The sequence below is a fragment of the Trichoderma virens genome, assembly GCF_000170995.1.
Source record: "Trichoderma virens Gv29-8 chromosome Unknown TRIVIscaffold_4, whole genome shotgun sequence".
NCBI classification, from domain to species: domain Eukaryota; kingdom Fungi; phylum Ascomycota; class Sordariomycetes; order Hypocreales; family Hypocreaceae; genus Trichoderma; species Trichoderma virens.
The window spans coordinates 418,774-445,240 of NW_014013745.1; the positions used below are offsets into that span (position 1 = coordinate 418,774).

General features: G+C 50.6%; 9 protein-coding genes across 9 annotated transcripts; 4 read left to right on the plus strand and 5 right to left on the minus strand.

Moving 5' to 3' along the window:
* Window positions 1-280: 280 nt before the first annotated feature.
* On the minus strand, window positions 281-1,204 carry TRIVIDRAFT_177937 (uncharacterized protein; the record flags this gene model as incomplete). Its single annotated transcript, XM_014103063.1, has 2 exons — window positions 281-943; window positions 1,007-1,204. 2 exons carry the CDS (start codon window positions 1,057-1,059, stop codon window positions 466-468), a joined length of 531 nt encoding a protein of 176 aa, XP_013958538.1.
* Window positions 1,205-1,676: 472 nt separating this feature from the next.
* TRIVIDRAFT_212164 (uncharacterized protein) lies at window positions 1,677-2,818 on the minus strand (the record flags this gene model as incomplete). Its single annotated transcript, XM_014103064.1, has 2 exons — window positions 1,677-2,621; window positions 2,676-2,818. The coding sequence occupies 2 exons, from the start codon at window positions 2,787-2,789 to the stop codon at window positions 1,992-1,994; spliced, it is 744 nt and encodes a 247-aa protein (XP_013958539.1).
* Window positions 2,819-3,162: 344 nt separating this feature from the next.
* On the plus strand, window positions 3,163-5,133 carry TRIVIDRAFT_146683 (uncharacterized protein; the record flags this gene model as incomplete). The annotated part of the gene is made up of 3 exons (XM_014103065.1): window positions 3,163-4,262; window positions 4,323-4,810; window positions 4,880-5,133. The coding sequence occupies 3 exons, from the start codon at window positions 3,163-3,165 to the stop codon at window positions 5,131-5,133; spliced, it is 1,842 nt and encodes a 613-aa protein (XP_013958540.1).
* Window positions 5,134-5,885: 752 nt separating this feature from the next.
* On the minus strand, window positions 5,886-8,284 carry TRIVIDRAFT_78991 (glycoside hydrolase family 2 protein; the record flags this gene model as incomplete). Its single annotated transcript, XM_014103066.1, has 3 exons — window positions 5,886-6,182; window positions 6,238-6,633; window positions 6,708-8,284. The coding sequence occupies 3 exons, from the start codon at window positions 8,282-8,284 to the stop codon at window positions 6,056-6,058; spliced, it is 2,100 nt and encodes a 699-aa protein (XP_013958541.1).
* Window positions 8,285-10,960: 2,676 nt separating this feature from the next.
* On the plus strand, window positions 10,961-12,000 carry TRIVIDRAFT_71692 (uncharacterized protein; the record flags this gene model as incomplete). Its single annotated transcript, XM_014103784.1, has 1 exon — window positions 10,961-12,000. One exon carries the CDS (start codon window positions 11,091-11,093, stop codon window positions 11,676-11,678), a length of 588 nt encoding a protein of 195 aa, XP_013959259.1.
* A 2,365-nt stretch (window positions 12,001-14,365) lies between these two features.
* Window positions 14,366-15,996, plus strand: TRIVIDRAFT_177947 (uncharacterized protein; the record flags this gene model as incomplete). The annotated part of the gene is made up of 2 exons (XM_014103067.1): window positions 14,366-15,444; window positions 15,507-15,996. The coding sequence occupies 2 exons, from the start codon at window positions 14,408-14,410 to the stop codon at window positions 15,883-15,885; spliced, it is 1,416 nt and encodes a 471-aa protein (XP_013958542.1).
* A 564-nt stretch (window positions 15,997-16,560) lies between these two features.
* Window positions 16,561-18,537, minus strand: TRIVIDRAFT_198948 (uncharacterized protein; the record flags this gene model as incomplete). Its single annotated transcript, XM_014103068.1, has 5 exons — window positions 16,561-16,677; window positions 16,761-16,847; window positions 16,906-16,935; window positions 17,119-18,250; window positions 18,302-18,537. The coding sequence occupies 5 exons, from the start codon at window positions 18,535-18,537 to the stop codon at window positions 16,561-16,563; spliced, it is 1,602 nt and encodes a 533-aa protein (XP_013958543.1).
* Window positions 18,538-21,289: 2,752 nt separating this feature from the next.
* On the plus strand, window positions 21,290-23,146 carry TRIVIDRAFT_84367 (uncharacterized protein; the record flags this gene model as incomplete). Its single annotated transcript, XM_014103069.1, has 3 exons — window positions 21,290-21,617; window positions 21,685-21,972; window positions 22,044-23,146. 3 exons carry the CDS (start codon window positions 21,431-21,433, stop codon window positions 23,051-23,053), a joined length of 1,485 nt encoding a protein of 494 aa, XP_013958544.1.
* Window positions 23,147-24,422: 1,276 nt separating this feature from the next.
* TRIVIDRAFT_198950 (uncharacterized protein) lies at window positions 24,423-25,774 on the minus strand (the record flags this gene model as incomplete). Its single annotated transcript, XM_014103070.1, has 2 exons — window positions 24,423-24,614; window positions 24,647-25,774. The coding sequence occupies 2 exons, from the start codon at window positions 25,772-25,774 to the stop codon at window positions 24,423-24,425; spliced, it is 1,320 nt and encodes a 439-aa protein (XP_013958545.1).
* Window positions 25,775-26,467: the final 693 nt, after the last annotated feature.

Genomic DNA, 26,467 nt, shown 5'->3' on the forward strand with positions numbered 1-26,467 from the left:
CCCTTCCCTCCGTGGCTACTTCACCGGCCAATTTTTTTCCTCCTTTTTTCTTTGTCAATCTACTCTGCGTCTTTGCGTGGAAAGAGTGCGTTTTTACTGCTGTAAAAGGGATGATGGGTATTTGGGGCTGGGGGAGCTATCACGCGATGTGTGTACGTGGGATTCCCGGTCCAGTGTTTTTTTTTTTTTTTTTGTTTTTTATTTTTGTGTGAAAGATCCTTTCTCGTATCTGAGAAACGGCATGGCATTGGAGTTTTTTAGGTCGCCGTTGTTTTTTTTTACTTTGTCATTTTACCCTTATTTCTCTTTGAATCAAAGCAAAAAAAGGCTCAGCTGTTCCCGAAAAACAAAATCCATCTTTGAATGAAAATCCCATTGCTCGCTCATTTCTTCATGCTTATGTATTTCCCGTGAAAACCCAAACCCCATATATCTCAGCTTTTTCCGCATTTACGTGACTGAAAATCACTCCTTCTTGCCGAGCTCCTCGAAATCCTTCATCGACACAAACTTGCCAATGATATTATACTTCTCCGTAAATCGCTCCTCCCAGCCCCTCAGCGCATCCATCTCATCCGGTCCCAAATCCGCCAACGTGTCCAGCGGGCCATCCAAATCCTTGGTCAGCATGCTCTCATCGAAGCTCCCGCACGCAAGGCCACGAGTGGCATCTCTGCCCGCAAAGTTTGCGTAGGGACCGCCGGGGCCGTAGAAGTTGCGGCCGGGGGTGACGTCGAAGACGACGCCGCGGACGGCGAAGAAGATGGGGGCGCCGTTCTCGCCGTTGAAGGGCAGGAGGGTGTGCGGGTTGTAGGTCTTGAAGACGACGGGCGGCGGGGGCTTGGGGAGCTGCGGGTAGGAGGTTTTGGCGAAGAAGGTGGAGTAGCCTGTGTAGAGGATGATGGAGAGGAGGAGGATGTTGAGGGGCGAGACGAGGCCGGCGCTGGTGAGTTATTGGTGAGCTTTGAGATGTATAAGAATAGAGGAGGAGGGGATGTGTCGTTACCTGGCGGCTGCTTTGACGGCCTCGTCGTTCATGCGGTGCTCGACGTACTCCATCTTGTAGAGGCGGGCACAAGTAACAGCTCGGTGCAGAAGCTTACTGGCGCAGTGATTGAGGTGCCCAACGAAAGAGCCCGAGTCGGGGAGAAAGCAAGTTTATACAAGAGCGATAAGCACCAAGTCTTGCTCTAGCTCGGCGGTACGTCCGGAGGGTGGAGATGGGCAGAGATGGGAGATGGAAGATGCCCCGCCGTTGATGGTGATTCGAAGCAGCGCTCAACGTCGCATTGCAGCTGGGGCGGCAAAAGCTCGGGAGCTCAGATGCCGCGGGTTGTGGGCATTCCAGACACTTCTATTTGCTATTCCATGGTCTTATCTGTTGTGCTGACAGGATTTCTGCAAATGCCCAGTATTCGTATTCGTGGTTGTCGTATTGCGTAATACCCCGAGGTTGTGGTTATGATTCATTCTATTTGCCGTGTTGAGTCGAGAGGCCATACAAACAACCTCGGGAGCTAGTATCGATTGAATCATTACCAAGGCAGATGGATCTATCTGCTTGGTACGGAGTAGATGCAAGCTGGTTTATATATACAAGGCGCCTCTAGCAGCAAATTCTTGTATTTCATGACGACTATCACTTTTTTTATAATACCGGAATGAAGCACATATATATAAATCTGTCATATTGCTACAAGATTAGAGTGCTGAATAGCAACCCACTAACAAGAATGAACACACTGAACTAAACTAAACTAAATTAAACGCCGTTTCCAGGGTATCTGCTTGAGCCGTATGACTGGCTCCCAATGTCTAAATCTATAGTACCTGCCTGCTAAATTGTATCAAGTTGGACTTCGTCGCTAACGATGGTCTGGGTATGTTAAAACGATTTTGATTGCTTGATCTCTCCGCAAGTCAATCTTATAGAGCTTATAAGAATGACTTGGGGAGAGATCAAGCGATCAGAACGGGAAATGTAAGCTCTCTTATAATACTTTGGTTTTCTTTGGGGAGGGAGTGATTGGTGTTGGTGGTGCTTTGCGTTTCTTGCATGGCAGGTCCATCATGGCGTGAATAACCGGCTGCTCTGGAAGATCTTTAGCATCATGTTTTGGTGAGAGCTGCGCCTGAGGTTGAGATCCGATCTGAAGTTGAGGCGGAATTTGAGGTTGATCTTGAACTTGAACTGAAGCCTTGGCCGGAGCCTGAGGTTGTACCTCTGACTCTACTTGCGCCTTAGCCTGTGCCTTTGCTTGTCTCCTGGCCTGGCGCCTCTTTTCTCGTACTTCGCGAATTCTCCTTCTCCACGGTGGCTCGTACTCAGAATCTGACGTGGATGGTGAGTCCAGATGCAGCAGCGCGTCGCGGGCCTTTCTTCGGGCTATCCGGATCTCGTTCGCCAAGGCGCGCGGTGTCCTCGAGATGGGCCACTCGTTGGCAAACTCTTCGCCATAGATATTCTCGCGTATCGACTGTCGCAAGACAAGTCGGCGTAAGCGGTTCGACAGCTCTACGCAAAACGACGAGGCGTCGTGGCGAGACTCTACCGCATTCGGGGATGATGGAGCGGAGATGAGGTGGGCGCCTTGCGTTTCAACTGGGCAAGGGAGGTATTCCTGCAAGACGGTTAATCGAGGAGAGGCGATATTGGAGGTGATGGGAGGTTGTACATATTCGTTAAGCTCGGTGAACCTAGCGTACCAATATGTCCATGTATAGCTAAGCTTGGGTTCTATCATCTCCTCCTGGTCAACGCCCGCCATTTGGTGCGTGGGCGGTAGCATGGTCGTGGTTGCGCTCGTCAAAGTTGTATTGCCATCGCTAAGTTTCTCGCGCCCTCTGGAAGAGGTCATTAATCCGGCGAGCAAGGCTGGTCAAATCGCGGTGGTGAAATGGTAATGCCTGGTCGTGAATTTTGCGGTCGCAGTATCTGACGTGAACTTTCAAGGAAAGATCATGTGACATCCAGTGACACATTTTCCCCGTGTAACATCAACAGCCTGGGCAACTGATGCCTACTAGTACGGATTTGCGCAGTTTTGTATTGAATTGGTGATTTGGTTTTGTTTTTGTGTTCGATCTATTCTTTATGCATATTTATGTTATTTTGTTTTTTAGCATTTGTTTGTTCGATACCATTTCAACCGTTGGGTCAATATGGCGTCTCCAAGCCTGAGCGAAGCCACCGTTTGGGACCCGTTGGGAATGAATAGTCCTGCTGGACGAGCCCTCGTCATCCTCCGTCCAGAGAATGAAGCCGCCAAGTTGGCCTTTTCCGACGTTGTCGATTTCATTAAAGAACAAGGAGATGCCAAAAGCGAGGGCGATTCGACCGACGTCCGGAGTCACTACGCTAAATTCATGTGGTTCTCCGACGACCAGATCTTTGATAGTGCAGTGTCTCGATTTTCCAATCAAATGTCTCTTCTTGAGAGCTCCTCTTCGTCTGTATCCAGTAGTGGTGAATCGCATCCGACAATGATCTGGACAGGATTCTTCTTTCTTGACGCAAATAAAAAACCAATTCATTCCGACTTGGGATGGTTGGTCGGTCGTCTCAGCAAAAAGAGTGTCTCGTTTGCCCAACCCACCGTTGACCTGGTGCTCACGGTCAAACGGTTCGGCAATGTTGCCAGAAGACACGCCGTCATTAGCTTCTCCAAAGAGACACACCTGGCGACTGTATCTCTTGAATCAGGAAGCTCTGCTATTGTTAATACCCAAACTCTGACGTCTAGGCGCAGTGTTGCAGGCTGTACTGTCGCTGTAAATCGTGTCAATTTTGGAGATTTGCTGTACTCCCTCGAATACACCTCGTTCTGTCGCCTACCTCACGGCCAAGAAGACCTAGAAGACATCATTACAGCAATCCACGGTGATGACCGGCCTACCAAGGAAGTATTACAAGCAACCCCCACCCCCCAAACGACAAATGCACAGAGTATAGGGAAATATACAATCACGGGTGGCTTGACGGGACGGGGCGCTTTTGGTCGTGTTCGTCCGGCCGTTGGTCCAGATGGACAAAAGACTGTCGTCATAAAGACGATAGAAGCCAGGCCTAACAGAGTGCAGTATACTCGAGACAAAATTGAGCTGATGGAATTCATTGGACAACGTTCCAAAGTCGAAAATCAACATAATGTTTTATCATTGATCGAAAGTATTTATATACAAGGACGACAAGTAGATGAGTTCCACATTGTTCTGGAGCCTTATGTCGGGTTCACGCTGTCCGAAATACCCAAGGACACACAGTAAGCAAGCAGCCCGCGTCTTGTTCTTATTGGTGTATACTTAATGCTAATTCCGCATAGCTCTACAAAGTACGAACTCATCTTACACGACTGTCTCCGAGGGCTTGCTTTTCTACATTCACACAGCGTAGTACATACGGACATGAAACCACCAAATATCGGACTCGTGGATTTTCACAGGGATGAAATGCACAAGCCGGCCCAGCTAGCGTCTTATTCACGTCCTCCACGTACCGTTATCCTTGATATTGACTCCATGGAACAGATTCCCAATGGTCAAACTGCCATTAAAGCAAGACCTGGAGCGAATGGGACAGTTGGTTTCCATTCTCCAGAGCATGAAATGTCAGAGTATGATGGCAGAACAGATATCTGGGCTTTAGGAGTCAGCCTTTTTCGAGCGATCTTCGGTGCGCTGCCATGGTCATATGGCCCGGAAGGCAATCCATGGAGAGAGGATTGCAAAGTCTTTGAAGCCCGAGACAAATTCCATGCTCGATACGGCAAATCCGTGAACAAGGTTGCTAACCACTATCACGTCCTAGGCGGTGAGTTCACCCTGGCTGCCCGTACTGACCTTTTTTACATGCTTATTTGTGTGCATGCCTTTTTATAAGAGCCCATATGCGATTTCTTGATTGCTGCCTTTCGTTTTCCAGACTCGGAAATAGCTGCGCAGAGGAGAATCCGACCAACGAGCGCTGAGTGCGTTGACCTTGTAGAAAAGTCCGAATTATTGAAGGAAAGATTGAAAAGAGAAGCAAAGATAGCTACTGGGGCTACTGAAGCTATTAACGACACTTGGGGAAATAAACGCCCGGCATCAGACTCCTATGAGCAGATTAACAAGAGGGAAACTGACTTTAGATAGCAAAGGCGATGTAACAGTGCAGACAGTAGGACGGAACGGTATATGGAGTAGAGGAGGTAGCTGGAGTTGCTGTAATTAGCTGGAGTAGCTGGAGTAATAGCTGGAGTAGCTGAAGTAGCCAGAATTAGCGAGTAGCCGGAATTCCCTGGAGTAGCAGGGACCAGACAAAGGAGATAGGACTAGATGAAGTAGACGGATCTAGCTGGAGTAGATATAAACGGAGTACGGAGTATATGGAGTAGATTGGAAAGATAAAGAGAACAAAAGAAAATAAATGGATGGGTATTTAAAGACAGACATTACAGGGCCACGGCCAGCATACCAAGGATGTGTTGCAAGCAAACTTCTACCCCTCAGACAAGGAATGCGCAATCCATCAGGAAGTATAGGTGGCAGAAACTGGAACAGAAATGAGGAAAATGAAAATAACACAAAAAGAGAGAAAAAAAAAAAAAAAGACAGCGCATCCTACTCAACAGCAATAAATATGCATCGATGTGAAAAAGGCGCAAAAAAAGAAGAAACACGTGGAGACAGAGGGATTTGAACCCCCGACCTTTTACAGGCTTGTATTGAATGAACAATGCAAAGCAAACGTGATACCCCTACACCATATCCCCCGTTGGAAATAAGGTCCTTTCATTAGTCATTATAAGGCTGTGCAGGGACTAATGCCACCTAGCTTTAGCCCACGCAGGGACTCTAAACGACGTTGGTCTACCCGGAAGGAAATCACGATGTGAGAATAATCTAAGAGAGATTCCATCATAGGAATGATAAATACAAGTAAATAGCAGTTCTTTGGTTCATACATACAAGACCAGAGAAACTCCATTCGTGGCCATCCAGAGACAAAGTTTGGTGGTTCGCATCTCTTCACCGGTAGTATACGACTATCCTGTATTCATACATGTTCAGTCAATCACCCGTTTACCCTCTTATAAAACATTTGCGCCGCCTCCTCCATAACGGCCTTTACCTTTGCCGCATCCAACTTCTCCTGCCGCATATACGTATACAGCCCATTCGTCTCCTGCTCAATATCCGTCCTACTAACATTAGCTAAAAACAATATCAAGTAAACATGAGACCCTCAAAACTTACAGCTGTGTGTATACAAATCCGCAGCAATGCCCCCCGCCAGCAACGCCCTTGACGACCCTCTCGATCCTCTTCAACAAATCCTCGGGATCCGTCGCAGTGGTATAGCCCCAATCTCGCGATTCCTCGCTGTTGTCTTTCTTGGCTAGTGCAATATTGATGCCGCCACACTCGGTGCAGATGATGGGCGCTCCCGGGTTGTGGCGAGTGCCCTTGTCGACGTTGGCGATTTCGCCTACGAAAAAGTCTCGTCCGGCTTTGGGGCCGAAAATGGCCTCTAAATCTGCGCAGGTCTTTTCCAGTGCTGGGCCGTCGCTATAATCGTGAAAGGTGGAGAGGTCGGTGCAAACATGTTCCCAGCCACAGTTGTCGTTGATGCTCCGGGTGGGATCCAATGTCCTGGGAATTTTGTGAGCATTCATGAATCCCATCATGCTACAAATCAAAAATATGAACAAGGTGAAGATACTAACTTGGTCAGGTAATACAGAGAGCGTATGTGATTGCGCTGCTCAGTGTTATCATTGAGCGATGGATACCCCCAGCTCTCATTAACCGGCGTCCAAGTCACCACCGAGGGATGGTTGATTGCCAGTTTGACAGATTCAGTCCACTCCTGGTTGAAACGGTCGACGTATTCTCGGCTGAACTGGTAGGCGTTGGCCATTTCACCCCAGACTAAGTATCCCTTTCGATCTGCCCAATAGTAGAACCGCGGGTCTTCAACTTTTTGATGCTTCCGACAGCCGTTGAAGCCCATTTTCTTTGCGCACTCAATGTCTACCTCTAGGCTGTAAATGAATTCTGGAGTTAGGAACGAGTTTGGCCAGTAGCCTTGATCCAGATTCAGCATCTGAAAGTAAGGAGCATCGTTCAGTCTCCACAGGCCGTCGCTGCTGGACCATTGTATCGAGCGCATGCCCGTCGTTGTTTTAATTTCGTCCACTTCCCTGCCGGAAAATGAATCAAAAAGCCTCACTGTCAAATCGTACAGCTGAGGATGCTCTGGTGACCAGAGAGCAACGACATCTCGCCAGCAGGAAGCGTCACTCAATGGGGCATTCCCAAGTGTTGACTCGGGAAGAGCAGAAATACTCTCCTTTGAGAGACGGGCGCTCAAGCTGAACCTACCCGATCCTTCTTTGACATCAACCTTGGGGGATTTGGAGACTAACTGGCCCCCAAAACTAACCTCTGCCTCGACAACATATCTTCGGCTTGCTTGCAAACCCTGTGTTGCAATCTCGAAATGAATATCTCCAGAATGGATATCATTCGATCTGATTACAGTTCCATAACTGCTATCAGCTATTCTAGCTGCAGGCACAACTTCTAGCCATACGGATTGCCAAATCCCCCCAGAGGGAGTGTAGAAGATGCTCTCCGGCTGCGCGCCCCAATATTGCTTCCCCCGCGGCTGAGTCAAATCATGGGCTGAATCGAAGACACGGACCGTCACCCGATGGTCACCACGGGTATTTGCATCCAGAGCATCCGTGATGTCAAACTGGAACGGGACGTGGCCTCCCCGGTGGCTGCCGACGAAGCTTCCGTTGACCCAAACAGAGGCTTCGTAATCCACGGCGCCAAACCTAAGCAGAAGACGGCGACCCTCTTGTCGTTCGCTTTTGTCGCGCAGGTCCGAGATAGTTCGCTCATACCAGAGAACTTCGTGAATGCCACGTTCATTAATGCCTGACGCAGGGCACTGGAAGACAAAGGGGACAGCAATTGGGCGCTTGTGGTTGATTTTGCCCGAGGAATCCCGTGTAAAGATGTTATCCTTGAGTAGGTTCTGAGTCCCGGCGGCAATGCGCTGAGTGATGGTATCGTTTTCAGACTGGTTGCCAGCCTCGCTCTTCTTCAGCGTCTTTTTGACGGCAATTTGAGCTGGCAAGCCAGATTGCTGCCATCGCAGGCTCAAGCCGACGTCATCATCGTCAAAAAGAAAGTCCCAAGGGCCGTTGAGAGACAGCCAGCGTGACCCCGTGCGTTGGAAATCCGGACGAGGATACTCTGACGAGTCGTGATACTGAGGGTGACCTTGCATCTTTGCTAATCCAACAATCTGTCAACGAATTATTGCCAATTTGTAAACGCCGTGCGTCTGTTGCGAGTGTGTTCAAGTATGTTATAGACACAGAACACAGGTGTGCACATAGTTGGACCCCCGCTATTTCCTACCTTCAGCTCCGCCAGCTCATGTAAGTGAGCGTCTATCACCAGTTATTCGGGTCGCCGCGCGTCGTTATGAGGGGATTTGCATCTTTGCCCATTTTTGGATCGTCAAACTGCGTTTCGCAGCGCACATCATTGCTTCAAAGATGGTTGCCAGGCCCAGTATTTACATCTTATGTGTGCCAATCATGACGTCGCTGGCGGCTACAAAGCATTAGAACGAATCTAAAAATCCGTCCACCGGCTCAGGGTCCGTATTATTTCTCCATATTGCATAAATGGTTCCTGGTTCCTGGTCAGGTATTCACATGACTCATTAGGTGAGTTGACCTTTTTGCAATATCCATTCTCTGTTCTCCCCGGACTAGATTTTGGGCAACTTTCCCATTCGCATATTCAATCGCGGCATCAGAGATGTTCAGATAGTTGCATCATAGGGTCGAGCGAGGTGGACAATGGAGAGTCCCGAGTCTCGGTACTGGTGGCAAATCCTCGCGATACACAATTACACAGCTCCTGCAGGCTGTGCCCTTTGCCCAAGGAATTGGCGACGGTTGATTCTATTTAGAGAATTGCACAGTAAGAGCGGTCAGTAGCCTGGCTGGATGTCGTATAACACCAGCCACGTTCAGCCTCCCATTTGGGGAGCACAGCATAGAAAAAAAGAAGCACGCGACTCTCAGCAAAACCCAACAGTCGAGATTGTGTTGTGAGTCAAGGTTGCCTTGGGTCGGGGATCCCGGCTACAGACAGTTGACCGGCAGATCGCACGTTGTAGTAAGATCCGCACGTCCTACCAATATGGGTGCAATGGATGACGGGGGCTCTGAGGAGCATTGTTTTTGTGTACGGTTACCGCCATCAAGGTTGTTATATGAACACCGAGGAGAGTATGGAGCTGGGCTTCTGCCTTAGTCACATGTTTGCGGTGCTATTCACAACGGTCCGTCTGTCAAGGGAGTTTGCCGTTGCTAGTGCCGATGCATGACGTATCCGAGGTCCGAAGAGGCCGATGAGATGGAGACCGGATGGCATTGATGACACCGTCGAGGCAATGGCTGCTGGATGTTTGTTGAGCTGGAAAGATGCGAGATACGACAGTGTTACTCTGTGTGAGCTGATGTACGACATTGGGTCAAAGTCGAACGAGTTCCGCGCCACCTTTTTACCAGACAAGAACTCGCATGCTCGGCAATTTTTGGTTGTCGTCGGTCAGAGCAAATCATTCTTGGGCTCTGTGCTTGTTACTCTGCAGAGTTTCCGCCCTTGAACGTGGCAATGCAATGCAAGGGATCCATAGTTGCTCCCCCTCAAAGCCCAACCAGAGCTGTGCTTGTTGTTTTCGTGTAATGCTACTACGGCTACTAGTAAGCATAAAGATTCGACCCTCGGGCTCCGGTATACTTGCAGAAGCCGCTGACTAGAGGGAGAGCTGAATGGACCCCAACCAGGATCAGCTGTTGGAGCCTCGCACGACGTGGCAAGTGTACCTGGAAGGGATGGCTGAGCAATGTCTCTGCCCTGTGACTCTGAATAATATATCTTGCCACGTTGGCAAGGGCATTGCGGGTTATTTTTGATCATTGTTCAGGCGTTGCGAGGCGTCGAGGGTGCTGTGATACAGAGAGGGAAGAGAGGAAGTTGAAGGATCTGCATCAGAGTAAATTGAATGTCTTGGTCAAATTTCCTTCCATTGTTTTTATAGTGCCTGTTTAGTACCAAAGCGTTGTAGGAAGGTACAGCACATGGCCTGGATGTTATTGTACATATCATGTACTCATCCATCTTCTACACAATTGATGAAAGTAAACAAAACTGCTCACCGCATCTACTAGTAGCTGCTAATTGCGGTCTGGCGATTCTTTTCTCAGCTAAAAAAAGAAAAGAAAAAAGAGAAGAAGCATGAATAGGGCGATGCTACTTGACTGGTACCGTTCAAGTTACATTCATGCAAGCACAAAATACGAGGTTGCGGCTGTCGATCACTGCAGCTAAAAGAGCCCACCTTATTCTTTAGCGTCCGCGAGCCGCTAATGGCCGTGCGGCTCGCCCATCAATCCCTTGTGGCCACCGCTACAGCCCGCTATAAGCACAGTGCAGAGCCCGCAAACCAGCACCCAGGACCCTTCAGGTTCCGCCGATGGCCCTTCACTGCCCCCTTACAGATGCATCTGCCGGGGACACTAGACTAATAGCACTTTGTGGTCTGGTCACTAAACCAGGTATAGAGTACCTCTGGTGTAGCCAAGACAGCGCCCCGTAGCTCGTACAAGATACCCGCCCTCATGACCTGACACCGACTTGCCGACGGCATCCAGCAAAGTCTCGATCCGCCACGCCGATTCCTTTTTTCTCCGCGCAAACGACGGGATACGAGATTCGTGCTACGTCATGAAGAATGGCTGGGCCGGTGTTCACTTTCCAGCCTCTTGTGCACCGCTAGTCGAGCCTGCCGGACGTGATCGGAGCTCAGCGTTACTCTGACTACGAGGTTAGCTGTATATAAGAGAAGCGATGATCCCGAGTTGGAGAGTCAAGATGGTATAAGGACATCAGCATTAACCAGCACTCTTGAGACTCCCACAACACAACCTTGTCCATTGCGCTGCCTTGTCTTGATATAATACACAACTTTCATCAATATTCCTCCCCAAACATCACCACATAATCCCGCCACCATGCTAAGCATCTTGTCTTCATGTCTCCTCCTCGCCAGCTCGGCTCTGGCGCTGCCCTCTACTATCCCTCGAGCCGACTCGAATTATCCCTATCCAGTGCCGCCAGCAGCACCAGGATGCACAGACAAGTCGACAAACCTCACAGAATGGACCGTCGGCAGCTTTGACTTCCACGCTTCATACACCTTCACAACGCCTGCCCACCAAAACTCGTGGGGCTACGTCAACTTCACCTTGATCAACCCGGCCGTCAGCTACACACCAATCTGCAGTGCCGCCTCCAACCAGCTCTCCGACTTCTTCTATGGCACCGTCATCTACGACTGCACCGTGCCTGTCGCTTCCGACAAGGCCACCTTCACCTTTTCACGGCCCGGGTCGGAGTTGCGCATCAACCAGACGTGGAACTGCGCCGGCGAAGGCAGCCGATTCACGGCCATTGGAGGCGTCAAGCTCAACCTCACCTGCGACGATACGACCTGGCAGAACCCCAACTGGACGACCGGCCAGATTTACTCGTCTCGTACGATTACCTGTGGCAAGGTGACGGTCCCTGCGCCCATTGAAGAGATGAGTGCTGTCCTGTAGTACAGAAACAGCACCGTATTCCTTCCTGTGCAGAAGATGAGGCATGTTCGTCACGTTGTCCGTCACGTGGAATAAAAGGGATGCATAAACGTGAATAATTGGGAGTGGATGCTCCCGGGAATTGGACTGTACGCCTTGCTGCGAGGAGTGTTTTTTTTTTTTTTTCTTTTATCGGTTTTTACGGCTTGTCGACTACAAGTTTTGATGATCAACGACGTTCTTTATGATGATGAAAATATGTCTTAGAGGGGACTCTTGGGTTGAATGAGACGGTTCCTAATGATTAATAGTACACTGCATAATACAAATAATGTTAACTCTGCAATTTGTTGGCCACCATCTCGTATTCCATTTCTCATACTACCTACTCGGTTGTACCTGATGGCAGCAGATATCAGAAGAAATAGCGATAGCAGCAGGTACCGGGTAGAAGAAACAGAACAAAGCAGACTCAAGGTAGCTTCTTCTTATTCTTCTCTATCTTGCTGGCTAGTCACTCCCTCACATCATTCAAAACCTTCCATGTGATGGACCGGGATGACACGACACAGACACGTGCGCCTTAGTCTATAAGGCATCTGGTCTCGACTCCAGCTTGCTCCCAACATCTTGCTCATTTCTTTTCAGCTGTCGTCAGAACTAACAAACGCAAGCAAGCCTCTGCATGAGGCAATGGGTCTAGAGCTTGGCAACGGCTTCACATCACCAAGCCTCCAAAGTAAAACCACCAAACTCCAGTCCAGCAGCTAGGAAGCCAAGCTTTTCCCGCCGTCAGCCATCGAGTCATGCCACATCCATAGAACGAGGCATTATCCCCCTCGCTTGCAAAGGCGTCATGAACCATCCCCATCCCCATGATCCCCATGGGCGGTGCGCGGCCCCCTCGACCCTCATTAGCGGTTCTGGTATAAAACGAGTCACCCTCGTGTCTTGACAGCCCATATCCATCACGTAAAGGAAACCATCACGGACTGCCAAACTAAGCCTTAACCAAGAAACTAGACGCAGCATCCACCTTTCTTATAGTAGTACCCATATTCCGCACCGCGGCCCTTTTATTCAATTCGGGACTTGCCTCGCCAATGGGGAGGCTGAGTTTGTCGCGGCGTGGTTTGCCGCCCGCTCCAGCTCAGCTCCTCTGGAGTTCCCATCTCCTGACCGAGAGCCAGGGGACGGACGGGAAGCAGCTTCTCCTCTGCTTCTAGCTTCTACGCCTTTTGCTTCGATATTCTTTTTCTCTTAAGCTTCTTCAGCGCCACAGAATGATATTCCTCCGTAGCGGCGGGTTTGCCCTCCCCCCCCCCTTGTCCGCCAAAAGGGCGCGAACTATACTCGACCTACCTGTAATACCTGTTTAAAGCCAAAACCCGGCATTGCTAAAAATCTCAGAATTCAACATCAGGCGGCCAAATTTGCAGCGCCGGCAGACGTGATTGGAAGAGCTCCGATCGCGTCATCGGCCCACGCCGGGTCCGGGCGCGACAGAATCGGGAAAGGCCCCGATGTCGTGCTCGGAGCGGATCCATTCTTTTTTTTTTCTTCACCTTTTTTTTTTTCTTCCATACGGAAGAGAGGCCGCCTTTTTTGCTTTTTCGAGAACGATTCTAAGCGTATTTTGGCTTTGCTTGCTGCTTCTTAGTTGTTTCCTGTATTGGAGTTAGTTTGGCATGTGAAGGGCAGTGGATAGCATCGGCTTCTGTTCGTTGGGTGATGCTTGGTTGGATGGCACCATTGTGTCTCATGTTTGGTTTCTTTTTTCGACTTACATGACGGTGAATTGTATGTTATGCTATACCTGTAATCTTGTTACGTGCTATTTCGTGCCTGACTACACGTACCATAGAGGAGCGACTTACTCGCCGCTCCATATTACTAGGCATGTGCTTTGGTTCACGACTCATGGCCCGCTCTTGGGGCATCAGCCTATCTACACACGAACAAACTCCAAGAAATACCTGTAAATGGAATCAAGGCAGAGACAGCATCCCTTGTCTTAAAGGCCTCGAATTCAATCCTCCTCTCTTGGCGTGACACGGCCTGCGCCTCTTACCAAGCCTAGGTAAAATCATCGCCAAGTCCATCAACCCTCCCAGCCCGTTTTCCCAGTATCACACACCTCGATGCTACCCAAAAAGGGGGCCCTGGAGCTCCTTTGCGTACGTTTAGCACCCGATGGCACCATGCGGGCCTGCCCCGCCCCAAGAACAAGCTTTTCGTCTTTCTTCTGCTTCCCTGACAGCTGTTTCGTTCTGGTGGCTTTCTAGCCTTGATCCAGTTTTTGCCTTTCCCGGGTTGTGTGACTCGATCCAACATGTGCCTGGGTCGTTCGTATAAGTCTATAATAGAACGGATCCCTTCACCTCCTTCTCTTGCCTTTTATGAGTCATCATTGCTTCGGCCTCTTGTTTAATAGGCTTTGTTTTGCATATTTGCCCTTGGTCTTTTATACACCTGGAAGACTGGGCTTGTTTGTTTTGTGTTTCTCTGTTAACCGACAGAAACCATGTCGGGAATCAAGGGCTTCTTCTCGCCTAACAGCGAAGATGTCACAAAGTTGACTCAACAGTCTGGCAGCGACGCTGCTTCAGTGCAAAATGGAACTGAGAGTATGTTGAACCTCTTTTCAAAAGAGGCCAAGAATAACAACATATACTGACTCTTCTTTCTTTGAAGCCCAGTTCGAACAGGCCCGCGAGGCCAAACGCCAGATCGGCATCCCCTCAGCCTCCATGCTCATCTTCAACCGCATCATCGGTACCGGTATCTTTGCAACTCCCGGCTCCATCCTCGCCCTGTCAGGCAGCACCGGTCTCGCTCTGTTCCTGTGGGTTGCCGGTAGTCTCATCGCATGGGCCGGCACGGCTGTCTACATGGAATTCGGCACAGGTCTCCCCAAGAACGGCGGCGAGAAGAATTACCTGGAATACGTCTACCGCAAGCCGCGCTTCCTCGTCACGGGCATGTACACCACCTATGTCATCCTCTTGGGTTGGGCGGCTGGTAACTCGGTCGTCTTTGGAGAATACATCCTCAACGCCGCGAGGGTCGAGGTTACGGATTGGAACCAGCGAGGAATTGCTGTGGCCTGTATCACAACTGCCTTTTTGATCCACGGCACCGCGCTGAAATGGGGTATTCGACTCCAGAACTTCCTCGGTGTCATCAAGATTTGCATTGTCATCATCGTCATCATCGCACCGCTGGCCAATATCAAGAAGGTCAAGGAGATTAACTGCCTCCACAACGCCTTCGAGGGCACCACCGGAAGCGCATATGGTGTCGTCACTTCTCTGTACAACGTCATCTGGAGTTTCATCGGCTACAGCAACGCAAACTACGCCCTCAGCGAGACCAAGAACCCCGCGCGAACCCTCAAGGTCGCTGCGCCCCTGGCTGTCGGCACCGTCACTATCCTGTACATGCTGGCCAACGTTTCCTACTTTGCTGGTGTGTCCAAGGCTGAGATTCTCGAGGCCAAGAGACTTGTTGCCGCTTCACTCTTCCGAAACATGTTTGGCGAGCGCGCCGAGAGAGCTCTCTCCGTCTTTGTGGCGCTGTCTGCCTTTGGTAACGTCTTGAGTGTCATCTTCTCTCAGGGTCGTCTCGTCCAGGAGCTCGGCAGAGAGGGTGTCTTGCCCTTCTCTCGACTCTGGGCCAGCAACCGTCCCTTCAACGCTCCCCTGGCTGGTCTGTTTGAGCACTGGCTCATCACCATGATCACCATCCTTGCACCCCCTGCAGGTGATGCTTATAACTTTGTTCTCAAGTAAGTCCACTACACTTTCCAAAAAGAAAAAGAAAATGGATGCTAACTTGTTTCTGCAACAGCCTCATCTCATACCCCCTCGCCATCATCAACGTCTTCGTCGCCGGAGCCCTTGTTCACCTCTACCGCAACCGTGCCAGCTGGAACTGGAACCCCCCGATCAAGGCCACCTACCCAGTCATCATCTTCTTCCTTCTCAGCAACATTTACCTCGTTATCGCGCCATTTGTGCCCCCCGAAGACGGCCAGAGTGTTTACGAACACCTCCCTTACTGGATCCACTGCGTTGTTGGTTTTGGCGTCCTTTTCCTTGGAGCCATCTACTGGTTGCTCTGGACCAAGATCATGCCCTGGGTCGGCAACTATGAGCTGGTGGAAGAAATCACCGTGGATCCGATTGACGGATGGGAGAGGTCTACCTTCACCACCAAGAAGAAATAAAGGGAAGGGCCATGAGTACATAAACAGGGCAGTGTTGGTAATGAGGTTGTGTTGAAAGCGTTTGGATACCCCAATAGATCAAAATAATGTTAATGAATTTATCTCTTCTCGAATTCCCGCAAGAAAGCCATCAAAGTGACAAGTACGCGTAAACTATGTAATTGAGTAAATGAAATCGCCTTGTCATTGATACAAAAGTAAAGTTAGAAGGGCACCGCCACTGTGAAGTGACACTAATGTCCCAACTCATAGATATCTATCCAAAGTCGTAAATTCCTGGCCCAACCCATATGATAATCCTAAGAAAATGACACAATCTGAAAGAAAATCAGGGGAAAAAAATATCCTGGCCTATTGCAACCTGAAAACAATCTGAGAGTCATAGCCTGAAAGAGAAATAGATGCCTCCGGTAGTTCATAAAGGGAAAGGATAATAAAAGCATATCAAAAGGAGGGGGTCCGGCCACATGTATAGAATGGAAGAATACCCTCCAGTAGTATTCGTTTATATGTCCGTTTCGTGATTAGATGCAAAAGTAGAAACAAAATAGGGGAAATGAAAGGGAGGTTCCATGTCAACACGCCTCCTCTTTCTCTCCCCTAAATGGAATGAATGTAATGAGTAAATCGATGAGGCTATTTTCCAGTCTGATTTCATCAAATTTTCGTGTCTGGTTATTTCTGTGATTGCTTGGGTGCGGATTTCTGGCGGGGAGCCGTTCGTGTGCCCTGTGTGATTTGGCGCAGTTTGCGGTTCTTGTTCATGTTGACCTTCATATTGTTGCCCTTGTGCTGTGTTTGCACCGAGTTTATTAGTACCCGAGTTGTAGGTCAGGAAGAAAACAGAGAGGGATGAAAGGATCGAAGAGACTCACGCCAAGCTCTCCTTGGGGATTGTTGGCGATGCGGAGCTTCCAGCCGTCGCCTGCGGAGAGGAGAGATTTGACGAGTTGTTTTGATTTCTAGGGGGTCTATTAGTTTGGAAGAGGGCGGGATGTAGGTGGTTTGTCCATGACTCACCCTTAGAGCATAACACATTGCCTCCACACGCTGCGCAAACGAGTCGTAAGCCTCCTAAGCTCCGTCGGCGCCGCACCAGTGCGGTATCTGGGTGATTCCCTGCTGGGACTGGACGGCGGCCTCCTATAATTTGCAAACGAAGTGTCAGCCCGTTTCCCGTTTTCCCGATTGCCTGCTCACTGGCGTGTCCGCGTGTTTGTCAAGGTTACTTACAATGAGCTCCCAACAAAGCCACTCGATCGTCTGATCGCTAAGCAAGCGTCCCAAGATCCTCTTCTGCTGGTCCTGGAGGGGCGGAAGGATGGATTCGAGCTCTTCTTGGCTGGGGCGCATGTCGTCGAGCGAAACATCCGCTCCCGCATCGCCATTGCCGGCCTGTTTGCGGCGTATGTTGTCCATGATTCGGTTGCGCTCCTCCGTCTTGAGAGCCTGCGGCCACTCTCTGAAATTAGACCAGTCGTTGATGGCATCAAATAGGTTCCTGATATAAGTCATCTTGTCCTCGCCGCTGGTGGGAAACGTGTCATCGGTGGAGGGAAAACTACAGCTCTCCCTGGGCTTCCGATACAGCTCGAGAAGCCGCTGCAGCTTCTTCCTGGCCACATCGACGGTATGAAAGTACGCCTTGTAGGTGCCCGTGGGTGGTAATTCGCTGTCCTTTTGGATCTCAAAATCCTCGCTGTTGTTGACTTTTGCTGTCAGCTGGGGTTTGATGACGCGTTTCTTAGGGGCCACAGGGCTCTTTTCGAGTCCGGCCACGGAGATGTTGCGTTTGCGGGTTGACGATGTGAGGGAAACCGGGGGCGAAATGACGGATAGAGGAGACGGCGGGTTTAGCGACTGGTCGAGTGGTTGTAGCATCATGGATGTCGGCATTGATGCTTCTGCTTCGCGCATTGTCACCATTACCGGAGCTGTCTGCCCTGGGAAACCCAGTCTGTTGAAGCTTCGGAAAGGGATGACGTTGGGCGACGCTTCAGAAACCGATTGTTGAGCTGAACGGTTTGACGTGCTTCTTCCGGCTGCAGTCAGATTTGGGTCGCAAATAGAGTCTGGGGCACCATCTACACCACGGGGAGTATAGTAGGTGACTCCAAACGGATCAACATCATCGTCAAAGTTGGCCATGTCCGCACGAGGGGGAAAGGGTTCTGATTCTGGCCAGGGTAACTGGGCTTCATATTCGCTGCTGATGTTGTCGGCACCGTACCCCATCAGGAAGGCTGGCGCGCCTCCGTATTCGCTGTTGAGGAGGAGACTGGGAGATGGCTCTGAAGGACACCAGGCGGGTGCGGAGGTCGAATTAGGAGACCAGGGATTGTAGTGGACATCTCCGGCTAGCTCACTACATGGTATCAACATCCAGCCTCTCAGGCTGCTCAGCGTGAATACTTACAAAGGAAATTGGTCTTCATAGCACTCTTTGATAAGCGGAGAACGGCGAGCACAGAGAAGGGACGTGCTGTCATGGAAGTGTCCTGGACGAGACTCATACGAAGAGCCTGAGAACCCGCTGGTGTCGCGCTGGCGGAGAGGGGAGAGACCGGTTGCTGTCGTGTCATTGTAGGTCTCCATAAATCCCCTATTGCCGTCAGCAGAAGCCAGTTTGTAGCTGGTCTCTCGGGCGTCCATCATGCTCAGGGGGGATTTCAGGGGAGCGATGGTATCTTTGTCGCCGCTGTCGTTGTCTTAACACACCCAACACACCCAACAGATATCAGGGGGGAAGGACGAGGATCCAAAAAGGGGGATGAGACGCTCTAAATATTGAAGTGGGAGGAGAAGTGGAAGTAGGAGTTGAGATGGAAGACGGAAATGGAAATGGATTTGGCGACGGGCGACGGGAGCGGTAGCTGCAGAAACGCGATGTTAAGCCGTCGGCTGAGTCTCTTCATATACCGTGTCTTCGTTTGTTCTGGCAGGTGAATCAAGGAGCTGCAGACTGTTCATGAATCGGTGAGTTAGCGACGGGACGCAAACATGCATGTTCAGTTGAAGCCTCGCGCTGAAGATGCAGACGCGAACCATGTCCATGAGTGTCATCATCTAAACCAGCTGTCTCAAGACTGACAACAGTGTCCACTCATTTTCCCGTTATCCATATCTTCTATCTGGGCCCCCAGTTGTATGCATTTTGCGCGACTCTCTTGCAGCTGTCACTTGGGAGTGACGGCTGTCGGCATCCCGCCATGTAAGAAGAAGGCGGTTGGCCGCATGATAAGGCTTCCATGGCATGCCGCTGTTGAGGCGCTGTAACTTGCACAGAACATATGGGTATCAACCAGCAGACGTTTGGAGGGGAGAAGAGAATGCTGCCTGTCTGGTTTCCACACTCAACGCTTGACACTCAACACTTGCTCCAATCTCCCTCCTCTTTGCATCTCCCCCCTTCTCTCCCTCCCTCTGTGTCCTCCTTTTCTCTCTGCCTCTGAAGTTCCTCTGCGGAAACGGCTACATTGAAGCCACCGATCAATCTCCCATCTCCCTGGCGGTCCGTTTGCAAAGTCAAATCAGCGGAAGCATTTCTGGCTTACCCCCACGACAGGCTTGGCAACGAAGCCGTATCACCGGCCATTTGATGCCGACAATAGCATCAACAATCAGTAATTGGGCCACTTGCGAATATGACTATCGAGTATGACTATCGAATTCACCACTATCTCTCGCCAGTACGGCTTGGGTCGGTCCTCAAAGCACTCAAAGCCGCGGCTAACCTCTGATTCTGATTGCAAAGGCCTAGAGGGTAAGCTTTGGCGTTTCACCTGGACGAGCCTTAGCCTCGGCCGGGATCTAAACATGGCAACGGAGACATTGATAGATTGCCTGCTCGAACTATTTGCCTACCGCGTGTGTCATTGGAGAAGCGGCTGAACTAGAAACCGACCCACCTCTCGTTTCCACGACAAACAGCAGGTGACAGTGTCATTGAGTCGTGATAATCCAGCTCAACTCTGCAGATTGGCTGTTAACAGGCGCCACTCCCACGTGTCGGAGGGGTAGAAATGCAACCCTGGGCCAGAGAGACGGTGTCTGAATCGAATCTGTACCTGCGTTTCTTGGAAACAACTGGTATGGTATGGGGGTATGGTGGTATCCAGAAGTTGTTTGACTCGTGGCATCCGGGGTGTGGAGATGCGGGGAGGTGCTCTGGGGAAGCGAAGTAGCACGTCCACAACGAAGCTCTCTCTCTTGTGTTGTTTAGGTTTGAGCCAATCTTGATCCCACAAGGTAAACCACGAGACGCATGAGTCGTCAGTCGATTTTTCCATATCGCAGCAACACGGAAGATGCCCCACTTGGACGCCATCCAGACAAAAATCACGGATTTATTGATTTCTCATCTGACCAAAGAGCGGAGGAGTGGCCGCTAACTCCAGAGCTGTGGATAAGACGGGGGAGGAAATCCGGACCGCTCGAACAGCTTCTCCAATTCCCCAACCACGAGGGAGGCGTTGCGGAGAGAGAGTTAGAGTAGGGAATAGGGAATAGGGAGGAGGGATGGGGGATGAGGGATGCTAGAACAAGGCCTAGGATGGCTAGACCAGCTGCTAAAAGGCGTCCGTCAACACCATGTTGAAGCCCGTCAAGACCAATCTGGGAGCCAAAACCCGGGGAAACGGGGCATAGAAGGGCGATGGATTCATGCTGAGGTTCTTTTTCTGTGGCGGGGGATGGTTTGGGTTCGGCCTTGGCACGCAGAGCCAATGACAGAAGATGCCTCGGGAAATTCATGTGCCGCCCGACTTGTTCTGGCGCAAGTCGTTCGTCGCCATGGGGAGATTCATCCCCGGCTACTGCTGCCAATAACATGGACAAGCACGCGCATTAGCCGCTCTTCTTCAGCTCAGCTCAGCTCCCTATCAGAGTCTCCCAACGCATCCGACTTGTCGCGCTTCTCCACACAACAAGGACGGACGGCAGTCGGTGAATCTGGGGCACCGCGACCGCAACGACTCTGTGCGTGGGGATCCCTGGTCGGAGACAAGGATTCGAGAGCAAAGCGGCTCCACAGACGCCACGATCTGCCAGGATGCCTTACGAGTACGCAGCTTGACTAATGTGGCCCGGATGGCGAAGACGGCATGGAGTGAGTCGTACTGCATACTGCATAGCACAGCAAGGTCCGTGGACGGTCCGGACGACAGTAGTCGACTTGCTGCTCTTGGAAAACGAAAAGCTGGTGGCCCCCCCGTCGCTCGCTTGTTGGACGATCCCAGTGGCTCCGACTAGGCCCTAGCCTGGCGACCTGTGTTGATGACAATGCGACGGTATCCTGGAGAATCCTCAGCACGAGCGCTCAGCTGCCGAGTACAAATAGGGTCCGGCAGATCCCTCTTGTCTCAGTGTTCCACTCGCTTGTTTCCTCGTCCTGCCAACGCCGAAGCCTGTGCTTCCTCTCCCTCCACTATTTCACGTGGGCTTTGCCCTTGTTCTTAGAGTTCAGCAGCAGAAGGAAGAAGAATTCTTTCGTTTTGACAAGTGGGAGGCGTTAGTTCTTCAATTCGTCTTAATTACAGACGTAGCAATGGCCGTCTTGGACGAAAAGCACAGCGGCTCGGGTCGCAACTCGAAAGATGTTCGCGATACCGAAGTTGCTTATGCTGCCGAAGAGGTTGTTTGCCCGTCGCACACAACCGAGCGTCGCCTGATGACAAAGGTCGACATGCGAGTCGTGCCGTTCCTCTGCATCATGTACTTGCTTGCATTCTTGGGTGAGTTGATGCGCATCTACTACATTCATATACCATGTCAAGCTAATCACCCACCACCATCTACTAGATCGTGTCAACATTGCCAATGCAAAGCTGTTTGGCCTGGCCCAGGACCTGGACCTTGGCACCGGCGACAAGTACAACACGGCTCTGGTCATCTTCTTCGTCCCCTACTGCATCTTCGAGGTGCCGTCCAACATCCTGCTCAAGAAGTTTAAGCCCCATGTTTGGCTTTCTATCAACATGTTCCTTTTTGGCTTTACCACTATGATGCAAGGCCTTGTCAAGAACTACAGCGGCTTGCTCGCCACGCGTTTCTTCCTCGGCCTATTCGAGACGGGCATGTTTCCGGGAGGTGAGTTTCTCAATCAAGCTTTGGTGTCCCTTTATTCATTCGGCGAGCTAATCGGTGTAACTTTCACTTAGCCTTCTACCTCATTGGCATGTGGTATAAGCGATCCGAAGCCCAACGACGCTACTCCTTCTTCTTCAACAGCACGACTCTCGCCGGTGCCTTTGGTGGTCTCCTTGCCGCCGCCATCGGCAAGATGGACGGCCTCCGTGGCTACAGCGGCTGGCGCTGGATCTTCCTCATCGAGGGTGGCCTCACCGTCTTCGTCAGCTTCTTCTTCTACTTCCTGCTGCCCGACTTCCCCGAGGAGGCCAAGTGGCTCAAGGAGGACGAGCGCGTCTACGTTGCGGCGCGCCTCCGCGCTGATCAGGGCACCGGTTCTGGCCTTGCGCGATCAATGACGGTCAAGGATGTCCTGAACGTGTTCAAGGACTGGAAGATTATCGCCGGTGGCTTCATGTACTTTGGCCTTATTGTCCCCGCCTACGGCTATGCCTACTTTGCCCCCACGATCATCTCGACCTTCCACTACAGCCCCATTGAAACTCAGTTGCGCAGTGTCCCACCGTGGGCCGCCGCTTTCGGCTTCTCTCTTCTCATCGCTACCTTGTCGGATAGAGTGCGCCACCGATTTACTTTTGCCATTGTTAGCATGTTCATTGCCATTGCTGGCTTTGCGATTCTTCTTGCTGAGCATAACAACAAGAACGTCCAGTATGGCGCGCTGTTCCTCATCACGTCTGGCGCATACACGGCTATGCCCATTATTGTTTGCTGGTTCAACATGAATCTGGGAAGCCACACTCGCCGTGCCGTTGGCAGCGCGTGGCAGGTTGGCTATGGTAACCTCGGCGGTATCATCGCCGTCTTCATCTTCCTGACCAAGGATGCGCCCAAGTTCACTACGGGTTACAGCGTGTGCCTTGCCTTTACTGTCCTCTCCATGATTGCATCCACCATTTACGGAATCGGCTGCATGATGGCCAATAGGCAGAGGGATAACATGACAGAAGTCCCCGACCTGACGGAGGAGGAGAAGACAACCCTGGGCGACTTGTCTCCCGAATATCGGTATCTGCTGTAATTTTTTATTGTGTCATGAGTCATGACGGGGGCTGCGAACAGAATATGATTGTAATTTAATGACTACCTAGTTTCAAATATTCAAAAAGATTGGATAATAGCATCTCTTCCATGTCTTGGCCTGCACTCCGTTGCTCGCACACTAACAACTGCCTGATCGCCGAGCCGCTGTGCGCATATCCTTGTCCCGCCACGGAGTCCTCCGAAGACGGATCTAGCTCTTAGCTGCTTCTTCGCTCCCAGCCCAGAGATGAATAGGCTAGCTGTGCTGTTGTGAGACGGAGGGCATGCCAAGAGCGGGATTGAGATGCCGGCATGGTCCTCTCTGCGGACATGTTTCCGCTCCTCTCTTCAAGTCTCTTTTGAGCATCAGAGCATGTTTTTGCGAAAGAGAATCAATAGTAGCTTTGGAGATAAACCGGACATTCTCGTACCGTGGCGTATTCAAGCCACAACTGGGAAAGTTTTACTAGGGAAGAAGCTTCTTTGGTGGTTTATCTCTTTTGCTTGAGTCAGGTTTCCCGCCGTGCGGAGAAAATATGGGACCCTTTCTTTGGGGACCTCGGGTTTGGTCATCTTTCGCATTGTTGATGCTTTTTTTTTTCTTTTCCTCGGTGGAGACTGGGCCGAAGAGGAGTCATGACTCTTTTTTGGGAGTTGGGGGAAAGGATGAGGTATCGTGATTCCTGATGGGGAGTAGGCGTTTTGGTTTCTAATTTCCGTGTTTGAGCTATGGATGAAGAGATTTGAGGTACTTTATGGAGACGCAATGCCCTTTTTCTTTCTTTTTTTCTTTTTTCTAATTTTTTAATTTTTTTATTCTTTTTTATTTGTTTGTTTGTGTGTATTTTGAATGTCGTGATAGAAGCTTATTTTACGGAGAACTTGCATGAAAGATGGGCCTGTATCTGCACCCCTATGTCGAGAAACGGAAAGGATAAGCAAAGCGCATACTTCGTATACATGAGGATGAAAATGCCTGTCCATGTCAAGATAGCATCGTATTACTATTGACCCGCGTGTTACTGTCATCCCGAGCTTTCTGTCCTTACTGAGCCTATCTTGGAGTGAGATTTTTGATTGTGTAACATGGCCGTACCTGGCAACGGTTGCATAGGTCGCTGTAATCCACTTTCGCTGCTACGGGAGCATGCAAGTAGCCAGCTGAAAACAAAAAAAAAAAAATTGTCGAATGAAAATGAGAAGAATCATCTTGTGGTGGTTGGGGGCAAGATGACGAACTCCTGGTTTGGCATGTAGCGTTTATACGATCGTAGACTCACCTACTCGAATAGCAGCCTGCAAACTTTCCGGGTATGTCCAAGTCGATTGATCTGATACCGTTTGAAAGACAAGCATGGCTAACACTGTTAGAGGCGGAAATGGCCCTTCACTTCCTGTCCTGCACCGCCAGATAGCCCACCCAGAACTGCTCGCTGCTCCGCGCATGCCAATTGACCGGCGCAAAGTCGTTGAGCACCCTGAGCAATGTCTTCCACGCATCCTCGGGACAAGCTGTCGTTCGCACCGTCTCCTAGAGCATGGCCACGACGAGCTTGAACCTCTCGACAGGTAGAAAGGCCACTTTGCATACCGTCAGCACCAGCCGTACCCAGTTGTCCACGAAGCCCTGGTTAAAAGCGACCTGCGCATGCCGGAACTCGAGCATGTGCGTGATGCTATCGTCTTCGTGCGTATGGGTGTTGATTTGTAGGGCTGTGAGGTGAGGATCGCGGGTCTTGGGGTGGCGTGAGAGCATTTGGCGCACCTGGTCGAGGTCAGATGCGGTCCAAAGAAGCTTGATGGCCTTTTCGATTGTGCCGTTGCCAATGAGGATGTTTGGTGGTAAGTTTGCTTCTGCAAGAGGAGTAGCTGGGGAGTTTGAAGCGTAAGCCAGACCTGAAGCAGCGGTGAGCTGGTGATGGGTTTGACGACGGATCTGCGAGCACAGGTGGAAGAGCAGGCTGTTTTCGAGAATGACCACCAGTGTGGCGACACGTTGAACCTGGAGAACGGTCAGATCCTGTCTCTGTCCATGGTGTTGTCCCTGATTCAGCCCCTGAGTTACTCCCTGAGTAAGAGATGGAACGAGAGCAGGGCCGACATGGACATGCAATCCGCAGCTGTCGTTGACATGCACCCTCGCCGGATGCGCCGTCCAGATAGTGTAGACGGCCGTGTTGAGGCCTGGGAACAGATTGTTCGCCTCTGATTCTCGCAGGATCGGGCTGCTGAGCTTGGTAGGCTGCCAGGGTGCATGTTTGCCGTGCCCGCTGATGTCGCTATCGGGCTTGATCAACCAGTATCTAAAGAGCGGGTTTTCTTTGGCGCCGGCCTTGATCCAGGGGATGGACGATTGGGGGCTCATGATGAACATGTCGGGGTTGTGCTTGGTCTTGACGATACTTCTCTTGGATACCTGGACGCGGAGCTGATTTTCTGTCTCTAGGCTTTCCGTGTCTTGGCTATCATTACCGTTGCTGCTTTGATCTTTGGTTTCAAGATAATTCTCGTTCTTTTCCTTGTCGAGGAGAAACGCAGCTTGGAGTCCAGCGTTTTGGAGTGCAGAGGCAAAGAAGTGGAAGATGCGGTCGCGATCGGACAACGTCTGCAAGACTTGCGATGCTGACAAGGGAGGAGTGAAAAATTCGAGCTGGACGCCGAATTGGATCTCTGTGACGAGCGATAGTGCCGACTGCGGCTTGGGGAGGGAAACGCGCATCGTTTGGAGGCCGTTCGATTTGATTTGATTTGATTTGATTCGATATGATCCTTTGGAGAAGGAAGGATTGTCTGTTGTATTGCCTTGTGTGTGATGGTTGAAACGAAAGAGATGGAAGTGATTGAGAAGCAGACAAATCGATATTGCTTCGTACAGTCTTTGAGATGCAACAGGTGAAGAGGGGGAGAGTTGGTTAGGTGAGATGCTGCTGAAACCCAGCTGGTCCTCTTTGGCAATAGAAGGTGAATTGAAACTGACCAGTGTCGAATAGCACACAGCTGCCAAGTTTATCCAATGATTCACGCCCTGAAAAAGGAGACAGGCAAACAGCAAAAGCCGGAAAAATCAGCGAAAGCTGAGTATCAAGCGCAGAATACAACTGAACCGACAAATACAATCAAAGGCAACTATTACAACATACAGGCAGACTGCGCACCAAGCAAGTCCGCATCTTGGAAATGGTACGTTACGAGAGTTGGTTTGTTTCACACTGACCAATCTTACACCAGTTAGTGGGCAGATGGTCATTTGCCATCGCAATGGATGACGAGCAACTCGCCAAACAACGAAATGCACATCGCAATCTCCCATGAAGACAGCACAACACTTGCCAACAAGAGAAATCAAGTGAATGCTTATCCTTGAATAGCACGCATCCACAAATTTCTCACATGTCAAGCTTTGAAACTCTCA